Below are 12,621 nucleotides of genomic sequence, written 5' to 3'. Positions count from 1 at the left end.
GATGATACACAATTAATTATAAAGCAACCTTCTACTTAAGAGCTTACAGATTCCCTTGAACTTTCTACGGAGGCAATCAGACCATCTGTAAATACAAGCAATCTGGATTCCAATTTATTATTCCTTTAGCCTATCAATATTTTGTGGTATTAGTTCTTAAGATCTCCTTCTACACTGTAAAAGTGAGAGCTTTTTATTCCTGATTTCTGTAGTAATCTAGATCAATGTTCTTTACCAGTTTAAGAACATCATAATTGAAAGGAAAAAACTTGGTAAATCTAGACTTCAACAAAAATATAAACTTTTAATGTTCAAAAGACACTAATAAGCTACAAACAGGGAGAAAATATTCACAAAATAGATCTACTGAAGAACTTAGATCTGTAGTACATTTTTAAATTCTTTCAATTCAATGAGTCACAGAAAACCCAGTGGTATGCTAATAAACATTCACAATTTCCAAACACTCTAGTTTGAAGTTTTTGCATATTTGTATGGCATATATATCTACCAATTTCGAAGTGTCAGTACAATATCACTGAGTACAACTGGAAAAGGTGAACACCATGATAGGTCTTTTATTTGAAATACAATAAAATACATAAAATGTATGATATTGCCACCATTCAAAAAATAAATAGCAAGAGTGTGGATTTTAAATATCACCTTTGTTTTCAAAATAATTTATGGTCATCATTGTAGGTAGCAACTTATTCTAAGTGATGAATAAAAAAGCAATTTATCCTATCTTTCCTATATCTCAGTATAGGAAAGTTAGACAAATCCCAGCTAAATTAAAATGATAAAACAAGAAAGTCATTATTTTGTAAAACCCCAAGGAAATAATGATTCTAAGCAACCAACATGTTAAAAACCATGAAGTACCAGGCTTGGGTTGTGGTTCAGTGGTACAGGACTTGCCTACATGTATGAGGCACTGGGTTCAATTCTCAAGACCACATATAAATAAATGAATAAAATAAAGGTCCATCAGGAGATGGGGTTGTGGCTCAGTGGTACAGCGCACACCTAGCACATGCGAGGTTCTGGGTTCGATCCTATGCACAACATAAATATAAAAAATAAAGGTATCATGTCCAACTACAACTAAAAAATATTTTTAAAATAAAATAAAGGTCCATCAACATCTAAAACAAAACAAAAAAAGTTTTTTAAACCATGAAGTTCAATAAAAATTGACAAGAAAGTCTGAAGTATTCAGATCTGTCTGAATGATCAATCTTAGCTCTCTACAAACCAGAAACCCAGACATGCCCCTGATATAAAATAATAGCAAAGACATGAAACTTAAATATAATTAAGTATTAAGAACTATTTATCAGTCTATCAAAAATATGCATATTGAGGAACAAGCTGAAGCACATAAAAAAAGGGAAGGAAAATCAGACATTTTAGGAATCCCAGGCCATTCTATAGAGCAAATAACTCAAGTTCTCCAATAAATCAATGGCAAAGAAAAACAAAATAAGGGGATACTATAAAAGAAGAGACATAATTAGAACTGCAATTCAAAATGTTATTTAAAAAAAAAAAGCGACAAATGAGGAACTGTGAATGGATTTGGGGGTGGGAGGAGATGAAATTAAAATACTATTGCTAGGGCTGGAGTTGTGGATCAGTGGTAGAGTGCTTGCCTCGCACGAGCGAGGCCCTGGGTTCCATACTTAGCACCACATAAAAATAAATAAAAGATATTGTGTACAACTACAACTAAAAAATAAATATTAAAAAAAAAGTACTAGTGCTATTCTCTTAAATGTGTTAAATAATGGCTCTATTTAAAAACATGTTGTCAGAGGAAGATTCACAATAAACTACTTGTGGACAAAATATCATCATGTTTGACATATGATTTTAAGTCTCTCTCCAAGAAAAGAGAAATGTCAATGAAACAAGATTGGCTAAATGTTGCGAACTACTATAGCTGAATGCATTAATTGTTCAAGGGATTCATGACGCTATTCTATTTATGTCTATCTTTTAAAGTTTCCATAAAGACTAAAAGCATGAGAGATACTTACCAATGAGATCACTTCGATCTAACAACAACTCAAGATCTTTATCACTAATGACCTTTTCTCTCGATCCTTTGACTTCCCTATAAAAACAAAATATTCCAGTATGTTTAAATAAATCAAAACTATGAGTAGTTTTTCTAAAACTAAAAGGCTTACCTTTCATAATCTCTAGATTTTAATAACTCCTTTAATTCCTTAGGATCTAAGAAATTCTTAGATTGATTTAATCCAGACTGACCACCTTTGAAATGATCTAGAAAAATAATTTAACAAATGCAACATATTAAAATTCCCTTTAAAATCCAATAAATTACAAACTATTCAGAATGGCTGCCATTTTATTTATTTACTTTTTGTATTAGAGATTGAACCTAGAGGCACTTAACCACTGAGCAACCTTCCCAACCCTTTTTGAGACAGGGTTTCACTAAATTGCTTAGGGCCTCACTAAATTGCGGAGGCTGGCTATGAACTTGCAATCCTCCTGCCTTAGCCTCCTGAGCCACTGGGATTACATTTTTAAAAGGACAAAAAACAACAAAACAAAACAAAAAAAACCCTCTAATGTTGGTGAAAAGAAAAGCAACTGAAATTCTCAGACGTTGCTGGTGGAAGCATAATATGATATGTTCACTTAGGAGTTTAGCAGTTCCCAATAGACACACACCCTCCTCTCAAAAACAACTAATAAATTTATCATGTCCACAAAAATTCATGCTTATTCAAATAGCTGGAATGTCCAGGAACAAAAGAATAGATAAGCTGGAATGGTGGTGCACACATGTAATCCCAGCAGCTTAACAGGGAGCACCAGCATCTAGGGAGCAGGAGATAGGAAGATTGAAAGTTCAAGGCCAGCCTTAGCAATTTAGTGAGACTCTAAGCAACTTAGGGAGACTGTGTCAAAATAAAAAATAAAAAGGGTTATTGATGTAGCTCAGTGATTAAAGTGCCCCAGGGTTCAATCCTTGGTACCAAAAAAGAATGGATAAATAAACTATTCAGCAAGTAAAATCTTCCTAATACAAACAAAAATGATGAATATTAAAATGTGAATCAAAATTCACAGGAGAAAAACAGAATACACACATAAAAATAAACAGTTAAAGAAAAAATTAATCTATATATGAATCAGAATAGTAGTTGCTCAGTAGAATAAGCTCAGACATGCAAGGTGAATGACAGAGGAGGGTACCTGAGAAAACTTTATTGGATGACGAAAATGTTCTAAATGTGGATGAGTTATATAAGTGTATACATTTGTCATAATTAAGCTGTATACTTAAGATCTGTGTATATTATACCTCCATAAAAAAGTGTCAAAGTTTTTTGTGTAAAATTAAACTTTTAAAATTCTGAAAGCAGGCAGGACCCAATGGTGAACACCTGGTTGGGAGGCTGAGGTGAGAAGATCACCAGCCTCAGCAAAAGAGAGGCACTAAGCAACTCAGTGAAACCCTGTCTCTAAATAAAACACAAAATAGGGCTGGGGATGTGGCTCAGTGGTTGAGTGCCCGAGTTCAAACCTGAGTGACTTTAAAAAAAAAAAAAAATCTTAACAAATTTTGTGATCATTAACACTATTGATAAAATTTATCTAAATTTAAACGATATTCAATACTTACATGGATTTTTTATATTACTCCCTCAATATACAAATACTATTCTAATATTTAATACATTAAATATTAAAGAAAAATTTCTGACAAGCAATTATCTTAATCAGAAACATGCAATAAAAATATCACACCAAATTCCTCATTAGAGTTTAAGATATTGCACCTTAAAATTATCCCAGACCCTTCTCTTCCCATTTGTGCCACATCTAAACAATTGCTAAGGTTCTTTATGTCTATCACTGCCAACTTAATGTAGGCTGTTAGCAACTCCACAAATCCCACTCTTGCTTTAAACCACGTCTTATCAAGTTGCACCAATTTCTTTTATTATAAAGAAAATAACAATGAGGGCTGGGGTTGTGGCTCAGTGGTAGAGCACTCACTTAGCAAATGCGAGGCCCTGGGTTCAATTATCAGCACCACATAAAAATAAATAAAGGTACTGTGTCCAACTACAACTAAAAAATAAATATTAAAAAAAAAAAAGAAAAGAAAAACAAAATAACAATGAGGGCTAGGGTTGTGGCTCACTGGTAGAGCACTTGCCTACCAAGTATGAGGCACTGGCCTCAATCCTCAGCACCACATAAAAATAAATAAGTAGGGGCTGGGGTTGTAGCTCAGTGGTAGAGTGCTTGCCTAGCACATGTGAGGCCCTGGGTTCCATCCTCAGCACCACATAAAAATAAAAAATAAATAAAAGTATAAGAAAACAAATTTTAAAATAAATAAGAATAAAATAAATGTATTGTGTCCATCTACAACAAAAGTTCATGACAGAAACACACACAGAGAAAACTGAACCAAAAAAAAAAAAAACATACTACAATATCATTTACTTTTGTGAATGATCAACTTTTCCAGTTTTCTTTTAGCAGCTGCTCTTTCCACAATTTTCTGGTCAATAGTATTTGCTGTAACAAGGCGATATACAACAACTGGCTTTGTCTGACCAATTCTATGACATCGATCCTGGGCCTGAAGATCAGACTGGGGGTTCTTCAAATTAAAAGGAAAAAGAGAACAACATTGAACAGTACTAGAATAAAATTAACTTTAACTCACAGTTAATGCATAAACTCATCATTCATGATCCAATGAGCAACTTTTATTAAACTTTTTGTGTTGCCTTAGCTCAATTTAGACTTATGCAGTAACTTCTATAATGACAAACCATGAAAATGTTTAAAGACTCAAAAGAAAGCATTACAAGTTAATATATGCAGAAAAAATGATCAATAACTCTTGACCTTAAAACAGACACTTCTCAAAGAAGATAAATGAAATTATTATAATATAGATAAGGATGATTAAAAATTCAGATTAGAAATATCAACAGAAAAAAAAAAAAAGAAATATCAACAGCATATTGCTATACCTTCAACTTACCCAATCACTATCATAAATGATAACTGTATCTGCTGCAGTCAAATTAATGCCCAGGCCACCAGCTCGTGTACTCACTAAGAAGATAAACACATCTGGATCTGTGTTGAAACTGTGCATCTAAAAGCAAAAAAGATGTAAACACAACAACTTCAACCATTAAGACTTCGGATGGGATGAGATGGGGATGTAGCTAAGTCTTAGTAGAATGCTTGCCTAGCATGTGTCAATTTGAGTTCATTCCCTCGCGAGGGAAGGAAGGAGAAAAGCAAAGAAAGAGCCATAATTTAGGCAGGAATGGTGTTGTATTCCTGTAATCCCAAGAACTTGGGAGGCTAAACTAAGAGGATCACAAGTTTGAGACCAGCCTCAGTAACTTAGGGAGACCCTGTATCAAAATAAAAAACGAATTTAAAAATGGGAAAGCTGGGATGTGACTCAGCAGTTAAACACCCGTGCATTCATACCTGGTACCCCCGCCACCAAAAAAAAAAAAAAAAAAAAGAAGAAGAGAAAAAAAAGGACCAGGGATTGAGATATTTATTTCTTATACCACACAAAGGATTTTCCAAGAGAGGCCAAATCAGTCTTTCAGATTTTCAAAACAATTATGTAAACTAATAAAAATCTCTCCTTGTGTTAACTTGATTTTTCAAATAACTATCTTACTAAGGAGATCTTAAATTTTTGGTTGTAGATGGACACAATACCTTTATTTTGTTTATTTATTTTTATGTGGTGCTGAGAATGGAACCTAGCACCTCATGCATGCCAGGCAAGCGCTCTACCACTTAGCCATGCCCTACCATCTTAATTTTTAAAAATTTTTCACAGAAAAGTTTAAATAAAAATAACTAATGCAAAAACTGGTTAAAAAATTCAGTACCAGTTGCCTAAAAAAATCAAGTGGGTGAGAAGGGTAAATTAACCTGGAAGAGACAGAAACCTTTCTAGGTTAATTATAATGTTCTATGTATTAACGGGGTTTGGGACATGTTTATATGTATAAATGTATAAACATATATATACACGTTTATATATACAATGAGAACCTGTCTTAAAATAAAAATAAAAAATAAATAGGGTTGGGATGTGACTAAGTGGTTAAGTAAGTGTCCCTAGGTTCAATCCCTGGGTACTGCAAAAGTTATAATTTTATTATGTATGACATAAATAGTCTTACATTTTCCTCTCTCTCGGAATAAGACATGGACCCATCAAGCCTGCTAAAGTTGAAATTTCTAAGATGGCAGTAATCCATCAGAATGTCCAACATTCTTGTCATTTGTGAAAAAAGCAGCACCTGAAATTGAGATATATCTTAGTATGCATAGTGTCTATACTGCTTCATAAAAAATAATGAAACAATAAAAATTCCAAACAAATTACCACCTTGTGACCTCTTTTTTTCAGTTCTGGCAGCATTCGATCCAAAATTAAGAATTTCCCAGAATTTGTTACTAATTCTTCATCAATCTTTAAAAATGGACAAAGAAGAAAAATGTCTAATCTCTTGCTTTATAAAAATTAAAAACATACCATTTCAGTGATAAATCATTATAAAACTTTTCAAAAAATTGACCTTGTTATTATTTTTAAATCAGTAGTTACTTTAAGACACTCTAGAATGAAAACTCAGTGATCTCACACAAAAGTTCAAGTATAATCATGAACCTATCTGTGAACCACAGTCCCTCAAAGAATTTGTCAAACTCACTGTGTGTATGCTGAGGTTTATAACTGTGTAAAATATGGAGAAACATTGCTATTAGAATTCTCAGTAAAAATTAAGAAAACATGAGTGTAAAACTAATCTAACTATTGAGGTTAAATAAAACGTTTATCTTTTAGCTTGGGGGAAAAAAAGTTCATCTTTTGGTGAAGTTTCCTTCAGAAAGAGATTTCCACTTGAGTAGGAAAGCTTTATTTTCTTTACTCAAAAGCGTAAAGTATGGTTCTCAAAATAAGGGCAAATTTGCCTTCCACCGTAAGGGGACATTCAGCAATTGCTAGAGGCATTTTAGGTTTTCACAAAAGGGGAAAATGGACCTACTGGCTACCAAAGGCCAAAGATGCTGATAAACGTAGACAGTGCACAGGACTTTACCTCCTAAATAAAAATTATCCGGCTCAAAATGTCAATACTGCCAGGGTTGAGAAACCCTGCTATTAATTAGTATGAAATCCTTCTTCACTAAAAACAATTTAACACTATGCTATTTTTTTTAATCAACTGCAATTTCATTCACTTAATCTGAAAGTCCCCAACTGTTATCAACTTTTTGGTTTTCTTCTGTAGCCGTTTGTGACTCATAAGTAATGAGCAGCAGATTTTGACAAGCTAAATATTAACTAAAAGGAATACTGAAAAAATGACAACTATCTCTAAGAGAGCAAAAATAGAAATTGACTACTTTACAAAATTCAGAATAATTCCTAGCTGTTCACATAGCTGTAAGGAAATAAGTTGGACTGTACACAAAAAGACCATCATTCCAACCCTCCTTAAGTTCTCTAAATTTGGGGTGGGGTGGAGTGGGGGTGGTGGAAGACTCAGTTTACTGGATTATAATCTTGATGATACACAACACAGTATTTTTAAAAATAAACCAAACAAAATAATACTTTAACCCAATGTTAAAGGTACAAAATAACAAAATTATTAAACAGTATTCACCTTAAACTCTTGTGTAACAGGATCTATAGGATATTCAATCAGATATGGATGATTACAGCATTTACGAAGTAGCATCATTATATTCTGCAGCTTCAGATTAACTTCAGATTCTATAGGGCTATTCACTTCCACCACAGTTCTATCAAAAACATTAATGTGTACATATAAGAAATACAAAACACATCAGTTCGAAGAATACTTAAAAGTTATTTTAAACTCACACCTTTCTCTGTCCACCTCTGGCTGTATTTGACTGATCAGTTTTTCCAATTCATTAGGAAAATTATCTATCTTGCTGTAATTTATTGATTTTCTAGTTCGCCGTTTTGGTCGTCCAGTAGGACTTAGTTCAACTGTTTCTTTCTAAAAAAGAACAAATTAAAATACCCATTTATAAAGCTAGACAATGAAGTCCTACCTATAAGTGAAGTATAATATTTTTATGTACAAACTGACTTTTAAGACTTAAATAAATACTAATTTTCTCTTTCAGCAATTTTGAAGAGGACAGCAAATTTCAGCAATTTTAGGGATCGAACCCACGGACGCTAAGTCATATCCAGTCTCTAATCCCCTTCTTTTGAGATAGGATCTAAGTTGCTGAGGCTTGCCTTGAACTTGTAATCCTCCTGCCTCAGCCTCCTGGATTGCTGGGATTAGGACATATGCCACCATGCTGGCTCTTTCATCAACTTTTAGTAATACCCAAAGGCACAATTACCTCACAGCCATGATCTATACTCAAATACAAATGTGTAAAATTTGTTTTATCACTGAAAACAACATTTGAAAGTGAGAGTATCTTTATTGCTCAGTAGAAAAAAATAAAGGATATGTAAGACATTAGAATTTATGTGTTTCCTGATTTCATTACATGATAATCGCATTCCATCTTCACTTCTTAGGAACTGCGGATGTGGAGAAAAATGGTATAGATGGCAAGCCTTCAGTGTTTATCAAATAACAGTGAGGGTTTTTTTTCGTTTGTTTTTGCTTTTGTTTTGGTACTGGCAATTGAAGCTCAGGGGAGCACTTTATCACTGAGCTGCACCCCTATCCCTTTTTAATTTTTGAGACAGAATCTCACTAAATTTCTGAGGTTGGCCTAACTTAGAACCCTCCTGCCTCAGCTCCCCAAGTTGCTGGGATCAGGGGTATATAGCCCCACACCCAGCTGTATACTTGCATTAAATGCATTTCTAAATCCATTCCCAGACAGCAATAATTAAGGTTAATCTGACATAGGAATTTAAAATTTTGTTAACAAGCATTTCAGATGATCACAGAGCAGGAAATGCAGAGACCAACTAAATTTCAGGATTATTTATACTAGAAAAAAAAAACTTCTGCTTCTGTTCTTATGCCTAATACTTCAGTTACAAATTCATAACAAATCCTGAGAACAGGAGAAGAGCCATAAGACTGACATAATTGTGAAGTTTTATTATCATGTTACATTCACAGTATATTTCAAGCACACACTATACCTCACTGGTTCCAAACATATTTGCAATTGTACGATTCACAATTGCTGTGTAAAAGACTTCCTGTTTCTTCGAAAGCGGTGCATAAACAATTACTTCTCGTTTAGGAGGAACTTCAAGAGCAACATCAGATTTTAGTCTTCTCAGTAAAAAAGGAGTCAGAATCTAAAATTTCAACATAAACAAATAAATATAAATATAATATTTTTTCAAATAACATCCCCACAAACTCCTTATCCTTCTTTCTCCTATGCCACTATAAACACAATCAATTCTTGAAATGTGAAATTAAAATATCATCCTTGAAATTTCCCATATCAGACTAGCACATTATAAATTCATAAAATCTCTAAGACTGTATCTTAATTTAAAGAGCAGAAATTTTTAAAAGATGGTTATTTAGCAACTTGGGAGGCAGAGAGAGGAGTATTCCAAGTTCAAGGTCAACCTTGGCAACTTAGCAAGATCTTATCTCAAAAAGTAAAAAAAAATATATATAAAAAGGAGTGGGATATAACTCAGTGGTAGGGTAGCCCTGGGTTCAATCTCCAGTACCCAGGGTAAGGATAGGGAGTAATATTTTACTTAGGTTTTCAATATAGTCCGCAAATTTCAGAGTGAGGTTTTAGGCCAATAGAAAGCCAACCCAACTAAGAACATAAACATGAAAAATTGTGTGTGTGTGTATGTGTCTACATATATTTTTTCCATGTTGCCCAGGCTTACTTCAAACTCCTAACCTTCCTGTGTCAGCCTCCTGAGCAACTAGGAATTTAAGTGAACACCATAATACATGGTAAATTTCTCCTTAAACTCTGAAACTTCAGGCTTAAAATTACTCTCCTTTATTACAAATGATAATCATATTTATAAATAGAACACAGAAATAATTATGCCATTATTAATTTTTGTCATTTAAAATATAAACATTTGTTTAAAATGAATTTATAATCATCTTTAATGTAAATTGACAATCAGTTTACATATGGCAGGGCTCATTTGAGGCTATGTACTACTCAAATTGTACTCAGGTATAGGGCTAAGCACAGAACAACTATACCAGAAAACAAACATTACCAATGATTTAAGGGAAAAAAGCTTATCTGAAGTTACTAATCCAGAAACAAATACACATCAGGGAGAAAATACAAATGTTCCATAAACATGCTGAAAGATGTTCCTATCTTCAAAGAGAACATGATAATAATGAGATATATTTTTCCACCAATGCACTTATATTTAAAAGTTCAATGTTATCTAGAAAAGGTAAATATGTGGAAGAGGCATTCATACACTGTTCCAAAACATTTATATGGCTTATTTATATATGTATTTTTCAGCATACAAGTATTAAAATAGAAGCAAGACTATGCTAGTTATACTTGGGCAAGAGAAAAAGAAGTGCAGGGTAAACAGGAGAAAATTTTTACTTTTCATTGTCCAGATTTCTATACTATTCAAAAACTTTTTACCATATATTATTTTTAAGTAAGTGAATCTTTAAATGTGATGCTGTTTTGGGTCTCTAATGTGGGAAGGAACTAGGAAAAAAAATTAGCTTTACACAGAAAGTTAAAAAAATTATTTTTTGAAGATACTATAACTTTGTGACATGTACATCCACATGCACAGTTAATTTTTTAAAAAGTATACTGAGGCCAGGCGTGGTGGTGCATGTCTGTAATCCCAGAGGCTCAGGCAGGAGAATCATGAATTCAAAGCCAGCCTCAGCAACTAAGCGAGACCTGAGAAACTCAGTGAGACCCTATCTCTAAATAAAAAAGGGCCAGGGATGTGGTTCAGCAGTTAAGCAACCCTGGTTCAATCCCTGGTATGAAAAAACAAAAGTATACTGAGTAGGATACTAATCTTAAGTCAACAATACTAGATATACTAGGATTATATTTCCTCAAATGAGATGAAATTTTTAAAGATTAATGATGAAAAGGTCAGCTAAATACACATTTTAAGAATGAAGAATAAAGATTACAGATGCAAATAACAATTGTTTTTTTTTTATTGTAGATGGACAGCATACTTTTATTTTATTTGTTTATTTTTATGTGGTGCTGAGAATCAAACCCAGTGCCTCCCACATGCTAGGCAAACACTCTGCCACTGAGCTACAGCCCTAGCCCCTATAAATGACAATTCTAAAAATAAGCAAATTGTAAGAGTTTCAATGTTTAAAAGTTTTGATTTACGAAAAATTAAGTATAACACTGTAAGTATGATGGCGCTTAATTTTGAGATATTATCTCAATAGCTTACAGCAAAAGAATATGAAAAACACAAATATATTCAGCATCTTTCATATAATTAAATCCAAAATGCAATGTAGACTCAGATTCAGGATGTTGAGTTTTGCTTTACATTTTGTACACTAATACTTTGAAAATATCTCTAAGTAAATATCTTAAAGGAAGACTAAGCAAGTATAGTAAGTCAGTGAGACATGAAAGCATATGAAAACATTTCAAATTCTTTCTTATAGAATTTATAGAATATACTGAGACACCAAGGAATTTAACGTTTGAGTAAGAAAATATACAAGACATTCAAAACTATCTCCAACTAATCTGACTTTACGTTTAATAAAGACTTTCCCCCAGGTAATTCATTTAAACAAAATTAGGAGCAAAGCATGAGTTACCATAAGACAAATTTAAACAGTGTTACACAGAATTTTCTTAGCACTGTGGCTCTGAAAAATGCCATGACTCTTGATATATTGAATTCAGAGATTAGTATATTAAATTCACTATCATAATCTTTATACTCAAGTAAACTTGAAGTTCTTTCCCATAAAAATAGCAATTCCAGTATCCCTCCTTGTAAAACATCAACTAAAAAATATTAAATCAGATGGCCATTTCTCACGAATATCTTTAAAAGGACTACTGCATTGGGAAGACTTTTCACCTAGATTCCTCTAAGACCCACTCTTAAGTGCCAAATTCTACAAATTTTAACTGACTTAACTTTATAATTAAGTTTCCTAAGAAACCTAATATCAAAGCCTTACTTTGCTACATCCTATTTGCTACATCAAGCCAAAACACATCTGTTCCTTTATAAGCCATATTCCCTCAATGTTTCACACACTAGGACACTTTACCCAAAAATATCCGAAACAGCTATTAGCACACCAAAAAAATCTTAAAAACCTCACAAAAACACACATACAGACACCATAAAAGGCTGAGTTCATTGGCATAAGCCTGTAATCCCAGCAGCTTGGGAGGTTGAGGCAGGAGGATCAAAAGTTCAAAGCCAGCCTCAGCAAAAGAGAGCCACTAAGCAACTCAGTGAGACCTTGTCTCTAACTAAAATACAAAATAGGTCTAAGGATGTGGCTCAGTGGTTGAGTGCCCTTGAGTTCAATCCCTGGTACCAAAACCAAAAGGACACCATAA

At 33.3% G+C, this 12,621-nt stretch overlaps 1 protein-coding gene across 2 annotated transcripts in view; it reads right to left on the bottom strand.

The window, feature by feature from the left end:
* Hells (helicase, lymphoid specific) overlaps window positions 1-12,621 on the bottom strand; it is a 50,034-nt gene that overhangs the window by 13,334 nt on the left and 24,079 nt on the right. For both annotated transcript variants that reach the window (XM_058581098.1, XM_046450197.2), the window contains exons 13-21: window positions 9,209-9,370; window positions 7,945-8,084; window positions 7,722-7,860; window positions 6,437-6,520; window positions 6,228-6,347; window positions 5,048-5,164; window positions 4,498-4,657; window positions 2,196-2,292; window positions 2,043-2,119 (exon numbers count right to left, since the gene is read on the bottom strand). In XM_058581098.1, coding sequence (XP_058437081.1) covers window positions 2,043-2,119; window positions 2,196-2,292; window positions 4,498-4,657; window positions 5,048-5,164; window positions 6,228-6,347; window positions 6,437-6,520; window positions 7,722-7,860; window positions 7,945-8,084; window positions 9,209-9,370 — 1,096 coding nt within the window. The remainder of the gene's footprint in view (window positions 1-2,042; window positions 2,120-2,195; window positions 2,293-4,497; window positions 4,658-5,047; window positions 5,165-6,227; window positions 6,348-6,436; window positions 6,521-7,721; window positions 7,861-7,944; window positions 8,085-9,208; window positions 9,371-12,621) is intronic.

The sequence above is a fragment of the Marmota monax genome, unplaced genomic scaffold, assembly GCF_021218885.2.
Source record: "Marmota monax isolate L192 unplaced genomic scaffold, Marmota_monax_Labrador192_F-V1.1 WCK01_AAM20220418_F8-fsc00004, whole genome shotgun sequence".
Classification (NCBI taxonomy): domain Eukaryota; kingdom Metazoa; phylum Chordata; class Mammalia; order Rodentia; family Sciuridae; genus Marmota; species Marmota monax.
This window is presented reverse-complemented; position numbering and strand designations above follow the sequence as displayed.